Source organism: Seriola dumerili, unplaced genomic scaffold (assembly GCF_002260705.1).
Source record: "Seriola dumerili isolate Sdu_G_001 unplaced genomic scaffold, Sdu_1.0 BDQW01000291.1, whole genome shotgun sequence".
In the NCBI taxonomy this organism is placed as follows: Eukaryota; Metazoa; Chordata; class Actinopteri; order Carangiformes; family Carangidae; genus Seriola; species Seriola dumerili.
Genome location: NW_019174546.1, coordinates 2,150,776 through 2,177,106, shown reverse-complemented (window position 1 = coordinate 2,177,106; position 26,331 = coordinate 2,150,776). Strand labels below are relative to the sequence as shown.

Genomic DNA, 26,331 nt, shown 5'->3' with positions numbered 1-26,331 from the left:
ATGTAAATGACTCTTACCTGCCCTGCACCTTGATGTCGGAGATGGCGTAGAAATATCTGGACAGGTTGTTCTCATCCACCATGGTGGCACCAGTGGCTGGCTTCAGCAGCCTAATCCTCAGGTCAGTGATGGTGAAGAAGTCCCTCAGGTTCTTGGTGGTATCCAGCTGGCCGTACAGTGAGGCCATGTTGTGTAGTCGAGGCCCGGCAAACAGGGCAAAGCGGTCCTTGATCTCAAAACGTACCGTCTTGTCGTTCTTCCACACATAGCCTCTGGAGTAGTCCTCAGTGCAGATGATATCCAGCAGGGTGCGCTGGGTCAGATCGTTCACTGTCTTGGGCTCCATGGTGAAGGCGTCCAGGCAGTCAGTAGCGTAGAACTGGTACGGGGTCCAGGTCCGGCCGTAGTCGAGCGACTTTTCCAGGACCATCTGCTCTGGTCGACCTGACTCAAAGGTCAGCACGATGTCGTCAGTCAGCTCAATGGTCTTGTTCCATGACAGCGTGATGTTGACCTGCAGGGGCTTTGGATATTTCTTCCATGAGGAGGACTGCCAAAAAGTTGTGGGATTGCGACCTTCAAAGTCAAACATCAACTCGGGAGGATGAGCCAGCTCCTCAGTGGTGGCGTCACATTCATTGTTGCACATGTAAGGATTTTCCTATCAAGAAACAAACACATATATACACATGTAAGCGCACGTGGCAACAGGGTATAAAAATGTGCGTTATATTGTATAGTTATAATTTTTAATGACTAATTTTACTGAGTTGTTACAAAATAAAGAGTTTCAAAGAACAATGTCCTAAATGAAGAACTGAGTAATTTAAATTTAAATTTGGGGACACTGGCTTATATAACATAATAAAATAAGTGTGCCCCCTGTGAGGTTGTACATCATGCAAAAGGAATCATATCTTCATAATATTGCTATGCATTTGTTTCTTGTTGAACTTTGGTTATTGATCCATTTATATATAAAAATAGCAATTCTTTATCACACCATGAAAGACAAATGACATTTCCCAAATTTCCTTAATATAATAATACAAATGTTATGAGCAAAGATCTTTTTATTTTACTACTCCTTTTACTACTGTCCTTAATAGATTGTCAATTGTGAAATTATTTAAAATGTATGACATGTATGTGTTCGCTGTATTATATAAGCAAATATAATGGCAGCATCTGTTATAAAAAAGTAAAGAGAAAAATAAAACACATGCAGTTATTATACTTGAGAACCCGGTTATTAAATTGCGCTTTCACACATTGCAAGTGTGCTAGGGCATGACTTTAATTGTTTTTTGTGTTAAACTGCTTGAATTTCATGTGAGATCTTTTTGGTTAGTATCAGAACTGTTTCCCTGCTAGTGATAATAGTTTGAACCGACTGGCGGTGAGCCACATATATGAAATTCAACTCGTCAGTTTACCTTTGTGCAGGAGGAGTTTTGAACAATGACACTGACAATAGGTAGAAAAAAAAATTCTGGATGAGCTGCACTCTGTAGTTTGAGGAAGAGAAGTTAAGCAATTGAAATGTCAGAAAGGCAGTTAAATATTCAGTTTTGAATAAAATATTCAGAGGAAAAAAACACTTGTTAGTGAAGCAGCTCGCTGTAAGAGTCCCACCCTCACGATTCCAAACCATAAAGCATCTCTTAGGTTTGCTGTTGGTCTGCTTTTCCTTGAAGGGTTATTTACTTCTCCAGTGCCTTGCTGGCTTTCCATCCTATCATGATTCTACCACCGTACTCAATAGGATTTCTTTCACATTCAGGCCAACGTGTATTTTTATAATTTGCGCAAGCAATGTTGACCCTAGAGCTGCAGGAGACGGTGACCCTCTCATTAAGATGACACTGCGGATCCCATATTCTCGTTCAGTGCCATCCCTGCCTACACTGCCACCCAAATTGCCAGTGTAATTGATATTCCTGTGTGGTATTTCAGCTGAGATGGGAATGGAATCCCGATGAGTGTTTCTTATGAAACACGCAAAAGGACATGCATTTTTCATGGGCCTCTGTCTGCTCTGTACCATAGACATCCACAGAGTCTGGATATGTGTATGTGAGCATGTTGGTTGGGAGAAAGAGGAGCTCTTGATGTGTTTGTGTTTGTTTGTGAGAGTGAGAGGGGTAGAGAACTCTGACTGTGTGTGTGTGTGTGTGTGTGTGTGTGTGTGTGTGTGTGTGTGTGTGTGTGTGAATAGAAAAGAGAGGAAGAGTGAGAGAGAGAGAGGGAGAGAGAGAGCTGAAACAGAGCCAGAGAGCACAAGACACACTCCAATTGACATTCCTCTCACCTCTGCTCCAGGAACAATGAGGTTAAGTGCTGATGAGATTCAGATCAACTGTAAAGCGGTTCGATAATCAGCAATCATCCGACACTCTACACGCAAAATTATCTAAAGGTGAGAACAGTGCTATCTGCAACATTACCCGCTTATCTCTCCAGTATTGCAGTGCATTCAACCCAGACTGCCACTTTGCTGAGAGAAGATCACTGGCAGGAATACTGATAAGCAGACGCCATTAAATTTTATTTGAAAAGACCAATAGCTGCTTTTTGTCTTTGAGTTAGGACCCTAAATTTTACTCACCCAAAGAAAATTTTTATTTGTTGCTTTATCTTCCTCACAGGAAGATGTATGACTTCCCTGTTTTCAGATACAGATCTCCGTGGTCCGTTTTATTTCCTGTGGGACTGTGATATGCTATCAGCAAACCTGCTCCTCAGCTAGAAGTGATAACTATGCAATGTGGTAGAACAAGGCTGAGGGATTGTGGGTCACTAGGCCTGACTCAAAGGAGCGTTGCATTATCCAATTAGGAGGGTAATAAGGGTTATGCTGCTAAGACAGAGAGTGAGAGAGTAGGAAGAGAGAATGTAAAATAAGTATACCTTTTTTTTTTTTTTTGCTATGTGTGTGTGTTTTCTTTTGGGGGTTTTTTTTTTTTTGGTTTTTTTTTTTTTTTTAAAGGATAATCTTAGTTGCATTCTCCTCTCACGCCCATGCACACCCACACACATGCCGAGCCAACATGAAGCTTGAAAGGCCATACTGTAGGCTGAAAACAGAAACACGGAAAGAGAGAGAGATGTGAAAGAGGGAGTTAAGGGGTAATCGGGAGGATGGTGGCTGCCTGAGTATGGCCACGGGGACAATACATTGTACTTGTGTCAACTGTTTACCAATGATGTGTGCTGAGGCTCGTTACATTCCCTTCTTGTGCTTGAACAGCCTTGGAGGTCTGCTCAGAGCTCAGACCTTGACAGTACATGGAGAGGGAGGGAGGGAGGGAGGGAGGGAGACACAGACATTGAGAGATAGTGATTTCCCTGTTGTCATTCAAGAGCATGAATTTTCACTTATATTTGTTTCATTTGTTTTCACGGTTAGGTTCAGGGGAGCAGTGGGGTGGCTGCCTCTGCATCTTCCGAAATGGGAGCCTTATTCACAGACAATATAAAGAACTCAGACCGCAGCATCCGTGGCTAATGAGAAAAACGATTTCCCAGCTGAACAGTGAGAAGCAGAGTAAATAGAAGCTTTAAAGAGAGAGAAATTTGCTTCATCCCGCCAGCAGAAGAAGTGTTCAGAGACCAGTGGAAAGCAGTCATAAATTCAATCCATAATCATTCTCTCGCTGCCTACCCTGACTTCAGGCCTTCAGGGAACTGATCATTCTAACCGAGGAGCCCGTTCGCATATGGGAGCTGGCTGGCTGACCCTTCTGTCGTTAATAACACTCAATAATGCGAAGGCACTTTTCCAATCGAACAATAAGTGACATGTACGGTATTTACTCTCTCACAGTAAACCCCACCGTACTGGATAGCTACAGCCCCAGTGTAGGTGAAATGATAGAGAAAGGTCAGGACCTTTCATCGGATTTCCTGCGGTGGTTATTTAACAACAAAAACAGTGCCTTATGAAGATCAATACCTTCTGTGGTCATTTAAGACCCAGGGCTTCAGTACTATGCCGGAGGGAAGCTATTGAAAAACAATAAGCCCTCTCAGCTTGATCCTTTACCTGTGATCATGGCTGTGGGAGAGGGAGATAGTGAGAAAAGAATTAGAGAGAAACAAGAGTTTTGTACCAAAATGAGATATCGACCAACTGAAAAATGTAACCCATGCTTGAAAAAGAATTGCAGCCATGAAAGTATTAGTTATAGGTTATTCTAATGTCATATCTAACCAAAATGTAACATGTTGATGATGTAACCAGATTTTTGAGCATAACAGTATTTTTCACTCTGAAATGTTAAGATCATAGGCATACTGTTAATTATTATTATTAAAATAATTATCATTACACTTGTATAGTATTATATTACATAATTATCACAATTACCTAATTGTATAATACTATGTCATCAATAAACACTTTGCCCTGCTACTGTATTCAGTTGTGTTATCACATGTGTAATAAATAAATATATAAATATATATATGTGTGTATACTGTTTATGTATACGTATATGTATGTATGTGTGTGTCTATATATATATACATATACATATACATACACTTCATATGCAGGGTCACTCCAACGGTTGCTTTACACACAGTTGCAGAATATATTCTATGATGTCATGGTGATGTCAACATGGGCTTGGAGAAATTTATAACAGAAAGCTAGAGACACAGAGACTGAATGACATGGGCAATTAACCGGGCCATGGTAGTCTATCAACTGGTGAGCTGCATTGTGGGAGTTGTAGGATTCAGTATTTTTGGAGCTGGACCCATTCTAGGGAATAAAAGTCAGGATATCTTGGCCTCTGCTGCTTCAGTTTCGACCCCTCTTTTTAAAAATCTGTCTCCAAAAAATCCCCTAACTTTATGGAAGTGGAATACTAAATCAGTGGATTACCCTTTAATAACAGTTATTTCATATTGTATTTTATTATTCTGAATACATAAAGATATATATTTGCTCTGTTGCTTTCTTCTGGAACATTAGAACATTTATACTGTTTTAAAACCTACAGGATATTATATGTGTATAATTAATTAATTTTTGGTAACACTTTATTTTAAGTCTGTACAGTCCTAATTTCCAAAGTTTCCTGAAAATGAAACATGTAATTTCATACTAATTAGGTAAAACTGTTTGATTGGTCCAATTAATTCCAATGCTAAGAGAACATAACCTTGAGACTTTTAGTCAGCTAAATAGGCAGAAATGTGAAATTTGTCTACAGGTGAATAACAAAATCTCTAAGTATTTAAAGGGTTTAAACGAAGCAGTTCTTTCAAAGAAATTCCTCTGGAAATCAACACAGATAAATGAACTAATTAAAATACCTGTCTCGGAGCTATTTCTTTACTTTTCCTGTAACCTTACAGGAAACTTTCAGGACATTCAAAAATTGTTCTGAAATAACAGACTGAACAGAAATAAACTGTTACCGTGTTATCCTGTTCCGACATACAATGCCTCTCCAGTCTGTTTCATATGCTGCTGTAATACTTAATCCCCCTCCCAAGGATCAAAAGTGTTATGTAGCTTACACTGCTTTAAATGTTTCACCTTTTTTTAATAAACTGTTCACCGACACACAAAATGTATTTTATTTGTATGTTGAAAGGGTCCCCACCAGTTCCTGCCATAGCAGTCACATTGTCTTCCTAATTCAATTCAGCACCTACTTACATTACAGTACATAACCTACAGTACAGTGCTGCGGGGCTTCTAATGGCCTGTCTCTTATTGGTATGGCTGACATCTCTTTTGCCACCATGGCTGCTGTGTAACCAAGCCCAGCTGGTTTCTATCAATGCTATATGATCCGTCCGGGGGCAGTGGCTTAGTGCAGGAGGTCTGAGCAGCAAGTCTGCGGCTGGTCGCAGCTAATGATGTCCCAATCTCTGCAGCCTATAAGGTCAATCCAATATCAGGGTGTCACACACAGTAGGAGAGCAAGAGAACAAGGGAGACAGAGACAGCGAGAGACTTGAGCTGGGAATGTGAATCCAAATGTCATTCGCTGGAATATAAAGCAATCCGGACACTCAGCGCTTCAACTCTTCAACCATGAAGGCTTAGTGGATATTCATATGTAAATTCATGGTTATGTTCAATAGTTTATAGGAATCAATGAGCCATGACAGAACATATAGCACAAAAAAGAATATATATCTGTTCCACACCAATTAAATCAATAAAATCTTTGAAATGCTGTCACACAAATTCACAAAAAATACAGTGACTGATGTTTTCTCTCCTAACACCCACATAGAATATGTCAAAAAATTGTGGGAATGCACAGATCATACAAAAATCCATGCAAACACTAAACACACACACACACACTCACACACACACACAAACACACACACACAGGCACATGATGATATGATGTGAGGCAGATGTTTAAATGAGTGACATATGGCCTACGAGACTGACAGAGCGCAACCTCCTGTTGATGTGCCTTTTGACACGAGAGGTGGCTCGGCAGATAAATTCCCAGGGCCAGTGACAGCTGCTGTTGAAGGATGGGTCCAGGCAATCCAACCAATCAGTTTAGCTGACAGATTCCTGGACTTGAAGCTCAGATCACAGACTGAACTCACCTCATTCTCCCACTCCAGCCATCTCCTTTAATTCGAGCTTGTTATTATTTCTCATTACATTAATAGAAAATGTAATCCGATCGCAAGGCATATTTGCTGTTGCTTTAGTTGTATATAAATGTAATTTCTAGGAGACAGGGTTGCTCTGAGGCAGCTTTGCACAGTGCATGCTTTCTAAATTAATTGGCTTGACTTTATTTGAGTGATGACCACTTTTCAGGAAAAAATAAGAAATATTATGCTATCAATTACCAAACAGTCTAGGGGGGTAATTTATTTTATTTATTTGTGGGTATAAACAGAGACCCACAGCATATAAAGATATCATTCAGTGCACAAATTGCACAGCAGTTCAGTCCTATGCCACAATACTGGAAGGGTATAATAATGATATTTATATTGTCAGTTATAGTTGCAGCAATTATACTAAATCAAATTGTTAGACAATAAAATAACGACTCATTTAATCTGATTTTTTTTAACAGTTTCCTCCAATGTTCTCACCTACACAAAAGCAGCACAAGCAAACATACAGTAAATACTGTATGCAATGTTTATTTAAGATGAGAAAGAATGGCAGTGCATTTCCAATGCAGATTGTTGATGATGATGATGATGATGATGATGATAATAATGAAGATGAAAATGATGATCATCTGTACAACCATCCTCTCTCACTGTTTCTTTAACCTCTATTTCTCTCTTTCCATAAAGTTGTTGGGTTTTTTTCATTTGACACTGTTTATACGACATTAAATTTCTTTAGAACTTTTTAAAATCATGAATATGATTTGAATTACTAAATACTTGACTTTGAAGGATAATCCTCGTTTTTGTATAACTTCTTCAGGTCTTCTTTATGGTAATTTCAACACTGTACACAACAAAGTAACCACTGAGATCTATGGAAACGCTGATGTTGGTACAAGGGAGCTAAAAACATGTGTGGTGAGACGAAAGTTGTTTACCACTTTCGTTTATCCAGATGATCTAAACCACTTTCTTTGGAGATATAAGCAAATGTGAGAGAAACCGAAATGTCTAACAACCCCTTGAGGTGAAGGAATTCAAGTCATTTCACAGGTCAACATTGGAATTAGAAAAGTTGGTCTCTTAACTGTGATGGATGTTTACAGACAGTCTGGGTAATTATTTTACCATTCACCTCCATTTTGTCATCCAAATAAGTTAATCTCTTGGTGACATGACCATCTTTGATTTTCTTATAGCAATGTCACTGCATTCCCCAATCTCAGCAATCATTTGGTAATAAACTTTAATTACCTTTTTGTTTCTATTTACCTGTTTACCATTCAAGGTAAAGCTACAATGTAAAACATACAGTAATATGACATCAGTGAGTCTGTGACCTGTGTGTGCTTTGCTAGTTTTATGCTGAGCCCTCAGTAACTGCCTCACTACAAAGGCTCTGTGGCTGTGAGAAGTCTCTCCCACTGGACCTGAGGTGTTGCTGGATTAATCAGCCCATGATCCTACTTGGCCTTACACCTCCTAACCTTTTTGCATCACACCTGCAGACCTGTCGCTGGCCCAAACCCCCTCTATCACACCTCCGGATGTCCATCCTCATTCACGTGGCGCACCAGAGGAGGAGAAAATTGACAAATGTCAGCTTGGTGATTTCACTCAGCTGTGATTCAGTGTTCGGGGAGTTGATTTAGGACAACAAAAATAACGATGATTTGAGCTGATGCACTACTTGACAAAATCACACGATGCCCATCAGAGACCACAATAAATTCTCAACTTCCAGTCAGTGGAAAAGGCAAGCTCTCTTTGCCGCGCACTCGCACAGTACCTTGATATAACTGAGGATCATATGTTTGTGGTGATACACAGAAGACAGGCCAAAATGGATGATATCAAAGTAGATCTAGGTCGACTTTTCAGCGGAGGGAATGCTCAAGTGTATAGTGAACACTCAGACTGGGTGTTGATCCTTTCAGGGCTTGGTATAAACCCTGACGGAAGAGACAGCTGAGATGAGCCATGGTGAGATATTGGGAGAGTCAGAGCTTTGGCAGAAACTCAATAGAGCTTTAATGACCTGCAGTCAGGGCCAGAAGTGGCTCACAACAGAGCCAGGCTTTTCATTGCTCTGACCTTCAGAGGAATGAAGGACAAGAGGATTGCACATCTGACCTGTGAGTGCTCCATCATATCATATCTGAGGTTGGAGGGTTATGAATGTCAGAGACCTGACAACAGATAATGGCAATTCAATATCATGCACATCCAAGAAATACCATCGTACATGATTATCTTGATAGCCTAAATGGCCAGAACATGTGAGTGTTAGTCTCAAAATAATTGACGTCCATGCATTTTCAAAGGCTATGCCTGTGGTTATGGGTGTTTTAAGCCATGTACTACAAATCATATACACTTAACAGAAATTGAGATGTGCTTTTCCTGCCATTCCAGAAAACCACTGCATATTTAGAAAATTAAGTAGCCCAACCTTCCTGATGTAATCCAATGATTGTCAACCTGGCGGTCCCAGGATAATTTTGAAGGGTCTCAAGGTGATTAAAAATAAAATCTCTCTTACACAAGGTTCTTTATTTTTTTCTCACCTTTTTTTCTTTTTATTTTGATATAGCGTCATCCCTTCATTTATCCAAAAAATTCAATGATCAGGAAAGGCATAAACACAGGTTGAACTGCTCATATACAGTTGTAACCTGTGAAGATGTTTCATAATGAAATTTTGCTCCATTTTAAGGTGTCAGAAGTTATTTTGGTCAAAAAAAGTTAATTCAGTACAGACTTTTCAAGTCAATCTGCACTCCATCAATTTAGTATTGCACTTCACAAAGTATGGAGATTTGCAACAGACAAATTAAAAAAACAGCAGAGGCTGAGAGATCCTGATATTTAGTGTCTGGTATAAGTCAAACTTTGATCCTGTGGAGCTAGACCACAATACCAATAACGCTAGACTTGTAGGTCTGAGTCATATCGGCTTTAGCTATGCTAAACATATATGTAAAATGAGTGAAGTGCCCCTTTTGATGCTCACTGTGACTGATTACACAAGCAAGTGACATATGTGATTTATTTCTGTGGAGGTTTATTTTGTAGATCAACTTCTCCTGTTTGTGGATTAGCTGTTTATTTAAAATGTCCATTTTGTATTTAGATGGCAAATACTGTACATAATACTTTGCAAAATGCCTGTAGACATAGTACTATAACTATTTAGGTTGGCAGAGTGATATGCCAAATTGTACAGAAATGAACACAGACCATGTGGTTGCTTGGCATAATCACAGAATAATCTAAGACTGTACTAAATGCATTCAAAAATTGTTAACAAAATGTAGAGTATTCATGAGTTGTAGTTAAGGAGGTAAAACTCGCAAAGACATCAGTATCTTCCATTTAAGTGTCATGTGCGAGGCTGCACGCAGCAAACAAAATGAAAACATTTGCATCAGGTGGGTGAAGTGAGCAGCACATCAGAGGGTGCAGAGGTGACGGCTGTAACTTGCTATTGGCGCAGATGTCTGATCAAAACAAAAACACAAACTTCTCCCGGCGCTCATGTTTCGATTTGCCACATGCCAAGCACTCCGCCCTTTGGAATGTAGCCCTTGCCAAAGCAGTCCCTTTTGAGGACTGCAGCACAGCCAGTCTGGCCTTTTGAAGTACACTGCTTGGCAAATCAAACGCGCCGCAATCCACGGACGCAGCCTTGATTGGGATTCATAGGGCGTCAGCAGACAAGGGGAAACGTACTCCACATTAATTAACACCTGGCCTCATTATCTGTCCCATGTGGCAGAGTCCCACTGGGGTAAATTTAACACCACCTTATTATCATGGGGGATGGTGGTAGTGAGCTTTCATGAGTGTGTGCATTTGGGTTTGTGTGTGAATCTGTGTGTGTTTGTAAAGAGAGCTGCATCAAAGTGATTTGTACATGTGTATTTGTTGTTTTTGTGTATTTATGTATACCTGTATATTTTTCCTGTGTATTAGTGTGAGTGTGTGTGTGAGTGCGTGTGTGTGTGCGTGTGTGTATGTGTGAGAGAGAGCTTGGTCGTGTGAGGGATTAGATTCCCTCTGATGTCAGGATTCAATAAAAAGCTTTAACATTGCTATAATGAGAGGATGTTTAATTCTCTTTGCTTGGTCTCTCTCTTTGCGGCACTCTGTATTCCAAAGCAGCCTGTGGATAAAACACCGCCTGCTTGTGTGGTAAAAATTGATATCTTTCTTCTCAAGATACTTTAGACGGAATACTTAACACAGGCAGATATGTGTGTGTGTCAAACAAACACATCAGATGAATTTACAGGCTTCTCTTTTGATCCTGTACAAATAGGGCACGACACTAACAATGCCAGAGGTTGATAGTTTGATTCTCATTGGCGTTAGCTGTGCTAAAAATATTCACACTCTGGATAAAGTTGATCTCATCCATTTGACAAGATTCATATGCTGTAAGATGTGTAATTGGTAGGCTACCCATATGTCAGTGTCGTCCCCCATTTACTGTATGTTCAGTGTCATGTACGTATGTCATGTATGCAACAAAAATGAGGTTTTGAACTTATAACAAATGTACTTTTATACAATATTATACTAGCCATAAGTTGACAAAATACTACAGAACAATATGTTCGTATATAAAGTTTATGGGTTATCAATTTAATTTCGACACAGTTTGAAAATCAAACATTACCAGTTAATTCCAGTTGGTGGCGGTAATGGGCAATTTTTGTGTTTTTGTGTTGTTTGACAACCGCCAATAAACCTCAGAAGAAGAAGAAAGTTACGTAGCAGAAGTTGGGGTAATTTCAGTTGGAAAGAAATCATGGCTGACAAAACGTAATTGTTTTGCATGCTTTTTTATAAATCTAGTCATTACATCTTGCAGCGCTGTTGCTGCTTTTGCTTATATTTTCCCAAAATGGTGAAGAGTGTCTTGCTTTTCCCTCCTCCCATAGTCACTGACATCAGTGGTTCAAGCTATTTTGTGACTTTTTTTTGGTGGAAACATGTGAAACCGGTTTTAGATTAGACACTGGCACCATGTTGGTGGAAAACATCTATCTGTTGCACTCCTATTGATCCATATAGTTTGAAACAATTTAAAACCAAAATAAAAATGAAAGTGTTATCCATTTGTTACCACATGTCCATCCTAACAATACACTGATAAACTGTACTAAAATCATTGCATTATTGATTTTGACTCTTGCTAGCTTCATATAAGGGAGGGATTCCAATTGCTAAGGACACAGTCTCAGTTCTCAGCCATTTAAAATGAGATGCAGGGGTCATCGCAGAGAAATTCATAGAAACTGGGATGAAATTGAGAGTGGAAAAAAAAAGAGCGAGAGTGAAATTGCTGCATTGTTCATCAGTGTGTTAGCTCATAGCGTGTCAACTCCTCCTCCATCTTTTTCAATCTGCATAGTTATTAGAGGCTTTTATTAATTTGAAATGCCAAAGTGAGGAATAAAGCATTACTGAAATGTCACCCTTTCACTGAGCATGATAAAATCACACCAGCCACTTTTGTAAACGACCATTTTTCCCTTCTGTACTTTCATCCCTACCTCTCTCCACACCTCTCTCTCTCTCTCTCTCTCTCTCTACAGCACAGTCTCTTTCACTCTTTCTCGGAGATCGATATGGCCTGACAATATGATGGCTGGGTTTCCTAAGGGGAGGTGGGTCGCAACAGTTGCCTGTCATCTCGCCACTGTTTCTCTATTTCATTTCTTGCCCCTTCAACATAGTTCATGAATTCTCAAAATCAAAAACAAACAAAAAAAACCCCATAAAACTCTCCATTGAAAGGCTTGACCTTTTCAAAAATAAATAAATAAAAAAAACACAGCTTGCGTTTTGACTTCCTTGGATTTTAGAGGTAACACAATTGGTGCACTGTATATATTAACACCTTGAACGAATAGTTCAACATTTTGAGAAATATGCTTATTTGTTTTCTTTTGCAAGGAGTAAGATGAAAACATAGATATCAGTCTCATGTCTGTCTAGTAAGAACAGAGTTGTACTGGTGATGTTTTTAGCCTAGCTTAGTATAATGACCGGAGGGACAGGGAAACAGCTTGCCTGCCTGTCCAAAGTTAGAAAACACCTCTACCAGCATCTGTAAAGCTTAAAAATCAACACAGCGTAGCTTGTTGCTTTTAAGGATGAGTTGTACATGTTGATAAATACACTTGCTGTCTTGCTGAGTAAGATGAGAAGATTGATGCCTCTCTCGTATCTGTATGTAAAATATGTACCAAGACTCAGCAGGGTGATTAGCTTAGCAGGGGGAAGACTAGCTTGGCTCTGTCCAGAGGTTAAAAAAAAAAAAGAAAAAAAGACTGCACTCCTGAAAGTCAGTGGCCTTGTCAAGACATGTAAGCATGTAACTCCTCGTAAAACCCACAACTTATAGTTTCCTAATTTCTGTTTGTTAAAGGGTTAAACCAACACAATATATTGTAACAGTGAGCTTTAAAGATGCTAGCAGACAGATTTTTTAAAGTTTTGGATAGAGCCAGGCTAGCTGTCTCCCTCTGTTTCCAGTATATATGCTAAGCTAAGCTAACTATGGTTCCAGCTCCATATGCAAAGTCATGACAGTGGTAGCAGTCTTCTTATTTAACTTCTAATCAACACAAGAAGTAATTTTAGGGGAAATTACATGCCCAAGCTTTAGCCAGAGATGCTACAGAGAAGCACTGGGAAAAGAGAAATGGCTCATAGTCTAAACTCTGAAATCACGAATTGTCATTCTTACATTTCTGTTTTTGTAAGGATTAAATAGACATCATAAAGAAGAGTTGTATTTGAAGAAATCCACAGCCTATGGTAGTTGTGTGTGCTTCCAGTCTTTGAGCTAAGCTAGGCCAACCACGTTTTGACTGTAGCTCTGTACTTAACTCGAAGACATGAGAATAATATATATTTTCTTAATTGACTCTTGGAAAGAAAGCAGTTTAGCATCATACTTGCTGATAGCTAATGCACATTGGAACCATATCCAAAATGTGTTTCCACAAGGGCACTACAATAGAAACTACAATTTTGTCTTAATGTATAATATTATAATTGTATAATTCAAGATGTTATGTTATTATGTTAAATAGGTGAAAGAGACATTTTTTTTTAAATGTCTGAATTTGTAGCACAGCTGTATTCCTAGCAACACATATTTTTCAGGTTAAAGCTTTCAAAGCGTCCCTCTCCCATGAGAGCACTGCTTGATTGCTTGACACTCCTCAGTCTGGCTAAAATTACAGACAGTGTCTTGAGGGAGGGGAAGTCCTTCACACGCACATGCACTTTCCTGCAAAAAAAAAAAAAACTTTGGCAAATGGGTGAGCCAAGTTGAATTTTTTTTGGGCAGCAACTGAGAGCTAGCCTGCCAAATAGTTTTTGAGTAATTCAATTACTGTATCTCCTACAAGAAGCCCATTCAGCTTGTCAAACATAAAAGGAAGCTGAATGGATGTACAAGCACTGAAGGCTGTGAGAGCAAAAAGAATTTCATTTAATGGTCATGGAATTCCTTTTATTTTTAAAATTACAATGTGGACAGTCCAGTTACCCTCTTATTTCATTATTGAAAAAGTAGAAGAGCTGAGATGGACATGGCAAAAACAGGAAGCACAGAAAGCTCTGAGGAGGGATTCAAACTAAAAGTAGCTTAAGTCCACTGGTCACCACAACAATATCATCTCTACGAAAGCACTTCCTTGAAAGCTCATGACTGTCGCTCTCTAAGAACTACTGTCTCATTGGTATTGACAGGCACCACACACTGATATAACAAATTGTTTCCTGTGTAGTGAGGTGTAAGACAAACACGGTGATTCACAGATGAAACATTCATGCTTGTAATATGCCTTTGCCAGGGAAGCGGAAAAAATGTGTTGCCATGTAAGTCTGCAGCAAATTAGTTAAATGTGGCTGAACTGTGGGAAGGAAGGAAGCTGAGTCATATCATGAGGTAATAGGATTTCCTTTGAATCATTCCAAAATACCATCTTATCTTCTGCGATTCACGTCCTCAAGCAAGGCCCAGTAAATGCTAACGAGATTGGTCTTTGTCACCCTGCTTTTAAATTCAAAACCTAGAGGGAACAAAGAAGATTTAATATTCTATGTAGAGTTTGTTGATGTTGAAGTTGAAGAGATGAGAAGTAGGGATGCAGTTGATTCACTTTCACTTTGTTTATTTCAAAACCTGGAGCAAGGTTAGGCAAACATTTTGTGTAAAAAATACAAATGTCCAAATCTCACAAAGAGTGTCCTAATTTTTTGTATTGTAAAATCTTTCTTCCACACATATCTTTTTACAGCTGATTAATAACCACCTCAGAATATCTAAAACACCAACTGACTCTGAAATAGCAAATACTCTGAAGACAGCTGGGTACAGACTGTGTTGGTTGGTAAAATAATTGCACTGGGCTTGGTTCACTGATTGAACACATTACATGATTTCTGGAGTTTGAGTTCAAAATTTCCAATCTGGTTCCCTTTCATGGCACGCGAGGCCACTAAAAAACAATTCTGCAATCTGCAAGAACTGCAATATTCAATTCAATATAAAAGATGCCAGGTGTTTATCTTAGCTGCATTTCTATATCTAATGGATCAGTCTGATCGCAGCCATTGATGAAACCAGATGATGGCGCTACATGAAAAGTCAGGATATCAAAGTTATTACAAGTCATCTTCTGGCAACCTTGAAAATAAGTAGTAAATTTCCTCTTTCCATCCTCTGAGGACCATGAATATCTTGTTTTAAATTCCATGAAAATACATCTAATAGCTGTCGAGGTATTAATCTTGGAACCACAACTGTCAACTTCATAGTGGCACTACCAACATCAGTAGGATTCATCCTCTGGGGACCACGGATGTCTGTACAACATTGCATAACAATACATTCTATAGTTTTTGAGATGATGCAAAAGGGTTCTTTGCACATCTTCCAGCAGCATGCAGCTAAATCAAATGCTTTGTTGCTTTTGATAGTGCGAACAGACTGTTTCAACACTACTGTGTCTTCATCAGAGTCAAAATAGACAAGGCACCATGTAGACATATAGATGCACAATTGTCACTGAGCAATTGGTTTAACAGGATTTCAAATCTATTGGATGATAGTAGTGATGATGATGATGATGATGATGATGATGATGATGATGATGATGATGATGATAATGGATCAAGAGATGTCGAAATATTTCAGTCTTGACCCAAAGTGGTGGACCAACCTCTCATGAATAAAATTCTAGTATTATATTTCATGAAAACTGAGTGGGAAACCCTGAGTGCTATAGATGTCCTGTGTACTATGAAAAACATGATTTCACATAGCTCAGCCTGACGTAGCTGATAAGATTGGAGGTGTAAGGATTTCCACAAGACTGAAAATAAAATTCTGTGGGTTGTAACACTGCTTGGCCATTTAATAATGATTTTGCCATGTCTTCAGATAGTTCTGCTGAATCTACTCCATGCGTTGTTTGAATTAAATGTGTCTCAAACCCAGCTGTGTTAAGTGGAAAAGTGTGTCACATTTCCACCTCATCATATCAAACACGGTGGGCAAACATAATCTCACAGAACATCGATGTTTGACAGTCTGCCATGCCAGGCAGCTTGGTTCCATCATATGTCAGTGAAAATACAATATGAGGACTGTACGATATGAGAGCTGCACAGAATTAGAACTGTTAATAAAGCTCTCTGTTTTCAATACAGACAATAGGTGACTTGAATGGGTAAGAGAATGTATGTAGATTTCAAACATTTGCATTACAAAGTCTGATGTTCTTGTAATTTCAGTTTATGGGCAACTAAAGGAAAACTGCAAATATTATTTTTTTCTGAGGAAACAAGAGTCCTGCAGACACCTATGAAAAAATATTCAAAACTGGCTTTTCAAGTATTATGTCTGCTTTGGAAAAAAATTAAAAAGAATGAAGCACTTATGCATATACTTATATGCACTCAATTCCAGACAGCAAACATGCATTCAAATGTTAAGCTGTCCAGAAAGACTGTATAGCCGAACCACAAAGCCCATCACTTTCTTTTATATCTCTATGCATAATTCATCCGTCTTTGTATTTACAACCCTCTAAGAATTAACCTGTCACAGATCCCAGGGAAGAATGCCAACATATCTCTATCTGTCAAGTGCTCACCTTATATGGAGCATCCAACTTCCACATGTTCAAACAAAGCATGGATATTATGCATCATCAGCTGACAGAAAACAAGTGACGAGGAAATTAAAAAGCCAGGAGACAAAAGAGGTGGCAGGCGAGTGAAAGAATAAATGATGACTCCCCCCCTCTCCTGGAGTCAGGGGACATGTTGCATGTCATCTCGGTGTCTTAGTACGCAGTGGTGCGGTGATGATGTGCTGGGCAGGGCCAGTTCAGAACAGAGTCAAGGGCACCGGGGTGACGGGAAGCTAAACGCTCCAACTGTTCCCTGTCTCCAAACAAATATATGGATGAGTGAATCCCCCCACCCCCAAGACGAAAGGGTGCAGAGATCAAAGAGGGGCAATGGCAGTTTCAGCTTTGACCTCTGAACTGGTGGGTTATTTCAGCAACTAGAAACTGACACTCTGTTCATGACATTGAGCCCCAGACTGGTTTGGCACAGATAGAGGCAGTGTCCAAAATCATATGTTATATACTAAATAGTGCACTATATACAGGATAATAACCATTTTATTTCTATATCCAAATTCTGAGTGTGAAATGTATACACTAAATTTAACAAATGAAAATATTTTCTGCTAACAATTCCAATTTATAATGCAACTTATTTTATGCTGTAGATGCAAAAATTACAGTTATGGGACACTACAGCTATCATTGATAATGCAAAATGATAACGATTCATGAGTGTCTCAAACCTCAGTTCACTGCTCCCTACAGCCTAACTGAGTGTGCATTATACTAGGACTCTAAAAGAATGAGTGAATGAGGAAGTGATTCTGGACATGGCCATAGGCTCAAAGAGGAGTTAGTCAGTTGGATGAAGATTTGATCAATCCTGATTTTTAGTCTGATCAGGGTAATCACTCAACCTTGTTATTATGTTCTTAGGCATGCAACTATTCTACAACAGCAAATAAATTTGGTTGGAAAATTAATGTCACCCAGAATACATTTCAAGAACTTTCCAGTATTGGACAAAAGATTTTGCCCATAATCCAACTGAATCCAGGCAGTGATTACATTTCTTCTAAATTTGACAAGCAAAACGAGTTGAAAGTTCATAAACACATTTTGTGGAGTTGAAGCACGAGATATTCTGCAGATTCACTATTTCTGTTCATGACCTCACAGCCTATGCAGCAAAGGTTACTTCCCTTTCTCTGGTCTATAATCTATTTCTCTTTCTAAAGTCGATTACGTCAGTTCTTGTGGGCATGTAAGACATAGATTGAAAGTTCACAATGGCTCCCATCATTGCCAGCAAAGATAAGTCTGCTGCACTGACTGTCAATAACGTGGCAGTCTCCGAGCAGCTTAGTGGGAGCTCTCAACTCGTCTTTCCTCCCTAAGCCTCCGAGGGGGCCGTGTGGTGAACTGGCAGCCAAAACTCCTTTCATCCATTCTGAGAGAACTGAATAAAGTTCAGAGGAATTACAAGAATCTACCCAGTTAAACTCAGAGTAGCTGGAATAAACGCCATTACTGAATCAGTCTCACAGATTATTCAATTGCCAACATGACGCAGATGAATCAGCATGGCAGCAGATACTGTGGACCATGTGGGCCGATGACACCTGACTCAAAGCTCGCATTCATTCATTTAGATCCAGAGCCAGATCACTAAAAATGCCGTGGGAGAACAGAGTGTCTCTCAACTTCTTCCTCCAAGATTTGCCCTGCCACGTTTCAAACGACCAAACCACTGGGTGAAAAGTTTCTATTATCAGCAGGGCACTATTTCAAATACTACTTCACCACGGCAGGCGCAGTTAGAAGTGCTTGACAGGGTGGTCTGCTTCACAAAACAGAAATTATTTACAAAGCACACTCAGATGGTGAAAATTTTAAGACACTGTGGCAGCCATCTGCCAAACGCTTATTTATTTTTTGTGGAATAAACATGTCCATGCCCATTACTTGGCAACTACAAATGATTTGGTTTGACTCTGAAGTGCGTGAAAATTAAACCTCTTCTCTCAATGAAGTCTATGTAATGGCCTGCCACTTTAGTGAATTGCCGTTAAATCCCCCAAAGCCAACCTGATTTGGACTTTAGAGAGTGAGAGAAGTGCTGTAATTAAAAACACTCTCGTGTCTGGTAACCATATCAAAAGTGATTATGAGAGCTTTTTAGATGCAGATGTTTTTCAGCAGGCGTTCTTCTGCATTAACAGCTATTGTTCATTAGGGCCCATGTGGTGCAATAGTTTAATAATTGTCTCGCCTACGAGCGTTCAAATGGGTCTAATTAGATAATTTGTGTTAATGCTGAATATTAAAAATGTCTTTTTTCCATGAATTAAAACAGGAATCATGACTAAGAAATTTTATACAAATTTGTAAAAGTAATAACAAGAATTATAACGTATCAATTAATACAACCTTGTCACTACTCTCTTAAATTGCAGCATAAGGATTACAACTATGCGATTATTCATACATGCTTGCACACTGCCTGTTAGAAAAAGACCATAAACTGGTGTCGAATGATAGTGAGTGACAGTGCCACAGTGCACCACAGGAGAACAGCCTTAATACCAACACATTCTGAAGAACCCCTGAAGGTCTGCAGCTAAAAATAAAAACAGGGCTAACTCCCTGATGCAGAACACCTGTCCTAGACACTGTTTATCCTGGACTCTCTTTATCACTTGTCCAGAACATTCAAGAGAAAACAGAGCTGAAATGTGAACCAAAACCAAAAAGGGTATCTTTGCCATTTCATCCAAAGAGGAAACAACCTCGAACCTTAAAATGTAAAATATCCACTCTTGAATGATTAATGCCCTTTTCATGAGCACAGACTCTGTCATAACTATATTTGGCAGAGCCCACTTTGGACAAAAAAAAAAAAAGTCCTTGAGTGATGAAGAAGGGATGGGAGGGGTGAGCTATCCAGGATTCCTTGACCATCCACTATGAGGCAAACCAACTCCTGAGGAAACTGATTAGACCAGGCTTGCAACTGCAGGCAACTTAGTGATTGGCTAAAAGAGCTCATTTGCATGCTCCTCTCATCTCCTACAAACTCTCAAGAAGCACCGGTGGATAAGGTCACCGGTGTCAGTCTGCCTGTGTGCCAGCTGAGAATGTAAACAGATCAAACGCACAACAGCCGTTTAAGTGAGTGCAGGAGAAGCCTGTGTTCTTGATCACCTGGACAATGGTGACCGCAAATCCATGTCAGAGGTGACAGACATCCTGGCAGTCAGGTGTAGGGAGATCTGAAAAGTCGCATTATCTTTTAGTCAAATCAATTTACAGCATGAGTGTACACATGTTTGGAGGCATTGGAGATTGCAAATATTCTTTATACCTCCTAAACCTGCAGTGATTATCTCAAATACATATTCTACATTTAATTTAATTTGGTGATTAAACTGCTTCTACTTATAATTGGATTATTTGACCATTTAGCTGACCAATTGTTGTCTTGGTGAAAACATATCTATAAAAGGGTGTAAGATGAATGAATTTCTGCTTCTTTGTAATTAAAAATGTAATTATTAGGTTGGTGAGTGCAGAAGGTCAGAGAATTTTGGCCAACCCATCCAAATCAACATGCTAACATGCTCACAATGGCAATGTTAATGTGCGGATGTTTAGCAGGAAATGTTTACCAGGTTCACCATTTCTTTTGAGCATTTCAGCACGCTAACATTTGCTAATTAGCACTAAATAGTTTAGCAGGTATTTGTTGATAAGCCAAAACTACTGGACTGAAACTGAAATATTGGCCTTAAGATGGCGCTAGTTGGAAAGTGAAGGCATCATCAAAGTTATTACAATTCAGGCCTAGGAGAACATGAATGTCTGTATCAAATTTCATGACATTCCATCTAATCAAGGAGGTGTTAGATGAAAAGTGAAAGGGTCGCCAAAGTTATCAAGAGTTATCATCTGGGAACCATGAACCATGTGCAAAATTTTATGCCAACCCATCTTGTAGATATTGATATATTTCACTGGATGTAAGTGAAATTTTTCACCTGCTATAGCGGCGGTTGAAGAAAATGCAGTGACTCATTGAAGTCAGGGCTCTGGGGAATATGAATGTCTTTATAAAATTTCATGGCAATCCATCCAATAGTTGTTGAGATATTCCAGTCTGCACCAAAGTGGTGGACCCACCAGCTGATGACCAACTGACCAAGAAACAGGCCGATATCCCAAGAACCACTCTGCTAGCATGGCTAAAACTTTCCAAATTTGCTCCCTTTGTTCAAGATGGAAACAAACACTCCAGCAACTCAGATGCTAAAGTCCTGCAACACTTAGCTGGGAATATAACTTCAGATATTGATCTGACATTATCCCTGTGCCTGAATTATAATCACATCATCCACTGTTGCCAAGAAGAACAGATACATGATTTGATAGTGCTGTGCTCCAGTACATTAGCTCTCTTTCAACATAAAGGCTAATCACTGTAGTTACAACTACACAGAGTAATACAAGCACTGGGTAAGGAAACATTATTCAGTGAAAAGTGACCAGTGAGTGACCAGTCTCCTTAGTCCTATAATACTGGTAAATAATCAAAATTCACTATTAGTCATTTTATCTCCACCTTCATGAATGAAAAATATACTGTATACTCTGAAAAAGAAAAATAATACCACAAAAGAAATATTGTCAGTGTAAATTATGAAAATACATGTTTGCAGTATACTGTATATGAAATTATATCTCCACGAAAACGAAAAGGGAAACATGGTCAAGATAATCACAAGGCATCTTTAACTACCGACAATTATTGTGGTGAAATGAAGTATCCGTCCAACCACTGTGCCTCTCTTTGTCTCTGTTTGGCTCTTTACACCCCCTGTGTTACGTTAATGTTGCGTATTCCAGATAATCTACTGGGCTGATAAAGGTTTTACAGTTTGTTTTGATATAAAGCTTTGCACAACGTCACACACGACTGGGGACCGGCTCTTTTTTTCATCCTACAGTGGCATTAAATGTCTCAATGCCATCTGGTGCCGCAAGAATTAAAAAAAACTCTCCTTTTCAAGATGCCCATTTTAATTGGTAAATATTTACTTGCAGGAGCTCTCAGCGGGCACGCACACAACTTCTAATAAAACACTTTAAAGCCTGTGGGTACTTGCTGCTTACTTTGAGTGTGACTCTAAACAAATGCAACCTGGGGTTGAACTGTTGATAATGGTTGATAAGGGCCAATGAAACACATCGCTGAAAACACTGCAGTAAGCATGCAGTGCATAATATCTCTGCCAGGACAATTACCTTGTCACTTTTAACACTGATCCTTCCTCTGTGTGTGTGTGTGTGTGTGTGTGTGTGTGTGTGTGTGTGTGTGTGCGTGCGTGCGTGCGTGCGTGCGTGCGTGTGTGTGTGTGTGTGTGTGCGTGTGTGTGTGTGTGCATGCGCGCACTTATTTGTGGGGTTTGAGGGATGAGGTGTGTCTGCAGTCATCTGTGTGTCTGTGCATTTGCATGTTTTTTGTATAGTGAAAAAATTTAACATGGCAGTATTTTTGGCCATTTTGACTTCAATATTGATATATTTGTATAGAAAAAAATACAAATTGGCAGTGGGTGCTTTTCTACTGTGTGAAAATATTTTGGAAACATTTTGGAGGAAGAAAAATAAGGTTCTATTTCTACAATTGTATGCAACTTTTTGCAAGCGAATACAAAAATCTTTCCAGGGAATGCAAAATTTTTTTGCAAAAGAATACAAAAATGAAAAAGTAGATGTTCTTTCCCTTGTATCTAAAATATTGTCCCATCCACAGAAGAAATATGTGACAAGAAAAACATCAGCACTGTGGAGAATATGACACACACACACACTCAGCTACACCAGTCAGATATGGTCAGAATTTTGTGTTAGTTCCCTCAAACTCAGCCTCTATAACCCGTTGTGTGTATACTTATGCATGTCTGTGCACATTCATGACTGTGAGTCCTGTGTTGTGTGTATGTGCATGCTCGTGTGCATCTGTCTGTCTCCACACCTGCTTGTGTATGTTTGTCTAAATGCATCCCCAGGATCTGATCTATTAATGCATGTCAGCATCCATTCGTGTGCGTATGTCAAGCATGCGTGTGTGATGCTGCATGTTAGCACTTGTATCCTAATACACACTGGATCTGTCTGTACATTAATCTCTGCTGCAGCGGCAGCACGTTGCCTTGTTATGTACTGCTCTCTATCCCTGACCCAGTATGCTGTGAGATCCTGTCTCCAGCCTCATTTGTCTCCATCAGGGGACAGGCGAGGTTACGACTCACCAAAGCGCAATACGTTTCTGGCGGATCTCCACACGTGATATTTGGGGGGTCGAGGGCCACTCGCAGGTACTTTGTCATGTCGGTGGCTTCCGGCTGACAGGCCATGTAGTCCCACGCCAGGCCCTCCTCTGTATAGATCTGGGACTTGCACACGTCATAGTGTCCCCAGGCCGCCGGGTAATGTTGCATGGCATGTGCCACGCTGGTGCAGACAGCTTGCAGAATGAACAATATGGGCCAAAGCATCGCTGATCTCGTTCTGTGTGGTTTCTGTGGAATTCTTCTTTTTCTTTTTTTTTGTGTGTTTACAGCCGCTGCTTTGTCACAGAGATGGCAATATCGCTGAGAAGTTTCTAAATGAACTGCAGCTTTGAACGGTGCAGTGGAGGATTTGGGAACTGTGGCAGCATGTTGCTACTTGTGTGTCAGCAGCTTCAGGCGACGATTAGCCCCCATTCAGTTATTTTGTCTTCGATTGCCGCCTCTTGTGCCTGGCTGATGAGGTGTGTCAACAAGTGAGCTTCTTCAGAAGTGTTGAACGTTGATGCAGGGGTCAACTGACGGTCAGACGTGATGAGCAGTGAGGAGTGACACTCCTCATAAGTCAGTGGCTGTCAGATGTCTTAGCTTGATCTCTTGTCGATTGTGTGTGTGTTTTTTTTTCTTACCACAAGCAGCATCCTAAAGGACAGAAGGAAAAAGACGGTGCAGTGAGTAAAGAGATCACATAAACACACAGAAAGCTTGAAACACTGTATTAAAATATTAACAGAGGCTCAACATGGTTTAAGGGCACTGAGGTGGATAAATAGTAGATCTCACTCCCGACTACCACACACATCCATAATGTACACACAAACACAATGCAGGGTCTCGCTGTTTATATGTATCCCTCAATAATAACCTTTCCAAAATCACTGTGTACAATTCAAATCAAGCCCGTTCTGCAAAGCCTAAGCTCCACTTGATTTTCATACAAAAAGGCTCATTTCCATGTGTCTTGTCACTGCATTTAAGTTATTGCTTTTTCCGACTCTTGCTCCTTTATAGCCGAAGGTGGAGCTGTGTTTGTCCCAGTGACTTCAGAGGCATTTGGGAAATATTAAAGCAGAATTGGGAGACAGAAATGGTCTATTTGAGGGATCGTACGTTTCTGAGAGCTATCACAAGCCATCAGTCAAATGGCCTAACTCGTCAGGTAATGGTGCCTGGCAGCAGTCAGCTGAGTCCCACACGATCTCAGCGTCTCAGGTAAAAATTGTATGTGGAAGTGGGGGAAATAAAATGGAGCAGCCATATACAGTGCTGAGATGGCCTGAGGTTTTACCTTAGTGGAAAGAAGTTAATGTTCCTGGGAGATGCGCATACATTTCAATTTAACCCTCTGCCTATTTATGACACAATTTTAACAACGATGTACCGTTTCGTGTTTACAGCTGCTAACAAGTTTGCAATATGGCATTTCATTAATTCTAACACCAGCCAGGACTTGAAAAATGCCTGGCACAACCACCATGATCACACAGAGCGTCTGCTCCAGCAGCAGGAGGTTAAACGCCTCGCTCAAGGGCACTTCAGCAGCACTTGTTGATGGGAAAGTGTTACTCATTCAATTTCTCTGCCCAGATTCCCCCCCATTCATACACGCAGCCATACCAGTAAGTTTCCAGTCAGCAGCTTTATTCTCTCCCCTTCTCTCCCACTCTCTGCTATAACAAAAATTTTCCAGGTATGCTGGGGTTTGAAGCATGTGGCGAGTCTTTTATGTTCAGAGGAAAGAGCTATTTTTGGATTTGTGTGGAAAGATTACAGTTTTGATCGAGAAGTTACCAAGTCAAATCAAATTAATCAATGAAGGGATTTTAATAAAACGTGTTATCATGTGACAAGGCAAAGATTGGGATCAAAATTTGGAAAACACAAACGCTCCTTAATGAGTTGTTGTGTCTGCATGTGTGCGCACACATGCAGGCAGGTTTCTGCGCTCCCTGCCAACACATTGAGGCTTCAAAATTTAGTATTTTAACTCAGCTGCCTTGTCTTGGGCTGAAAATTGAATGGGTTCTGACCACATCTAAGGCAATTACTGCTTTCCTTCTCCCAACCTAATGCCCCTTTTACAAAATGACTCCGGGCCTGAATACATCACAACTGTAATGAAAGATGTTCATCTGAGCCAGAGAAATTAAATGTGCTGCTTTTCAGACCCAACAGACCCTTCAAAGTGAGCCATGTCAGGAGGTGTGGATGGGAGGCTTCGTTTGACAGACCTCTAGCGGGAGAAGGGAAGAAACTAGTTGGGGGGATGAGAGAAGAAAAAAAAGTGAGAGGGGAGAATTTTGGCTCTTTAAATGTGCTCATGTCAATCAACAAGCCTCCTAAGAAGAGAGGCCAATTACAAATTTGATAACACGGCTGGAGCTCTGAGTGATGAATAAGCCATTTCTTTCATGGGGATGCGTGAATGAAATGTCATAAATATATATGTCGGTCCCTGATCAGAAATGTGTCGTGAGATGGACCGCTCTCATCTCACAAGCTCACACACACATGCACTCACACACACACACACGCACACTCTCTCTCTCTCACACACACACACACACACACACACACACACACACGCACGCAAACACCTAGATAAAACCCTATTTCATAATACCGAAGTTGACTTTCATTATAAAGACAGTCAAATTAGGTACCAGCAGCAGGGTGGTGGAGGTCACCTATCTTATTTTTATTTAATAGGGAACAGTCAAAGCTAATAAGCGACAGCAAATGGAGCTAACCACGGGAATATTGGTTTTAATTCATGGACACTTGGAGAAATGAAATCCATACAGATGAAAGGAAGGTGTCGGGATGCTCGGTGAACCTTGGAGGACAGGTATCATTCAGCATCAGAGCACTACTGAGGTGACAGTGAAGGAAAAAATGAAGAAGCTTAGAATATAAAATGTTTCAAACCTCAGTTATGCAGAAGAGATTATTTCTGCACACAATAAGCGTCCTGACACCATTTAGAAAGCCAGTTCATTCTTAAACATCACTCAAAGAGGTGTCCCATGTATGATTATATTATAATAACTGACTTGTGATCTCCCGTGGTGCTGTCCTGGTTACCAGTTCATATCTTATAACATCACATTCTTCACACAAAGCTAAAAATGCAATATACAGCATAATCCCCTCCTCACTTGTTTCCCCCGTCAATGCGTCTCTACCTCATC

General features: G+C 39.9%; 1 protein-coding gene across 1 annotated transcript in view; it reads right to left on the bottom strand.

The window, feature by feature from the left end:
- LOC111231160 (netrin-G1-like) overlaps positions 1-23,359 on the bottom strand; it is a 54,654-nt gene extending 31,295 nt beyond the window's left edge. The window contains exons 1-2 of the mRNA XM_022758179.1: positions 23,102-23,359; positions 18-661 (exon numbers count right to left, since the gene is read on the bottom strand). Coding sequence (XP_022613900.1) covers positions 18-661; positions 23,102-23,347 — 890 coding nt within the window. The 5' untranslated portion in view covers positions 23,348-23,359. The remainder of the gene's footprint in view (positions 1-17; positions 662-23,101) is intronic.
- Positions 23,360-26,331: the final 2,972 nt, after the last annotated feature.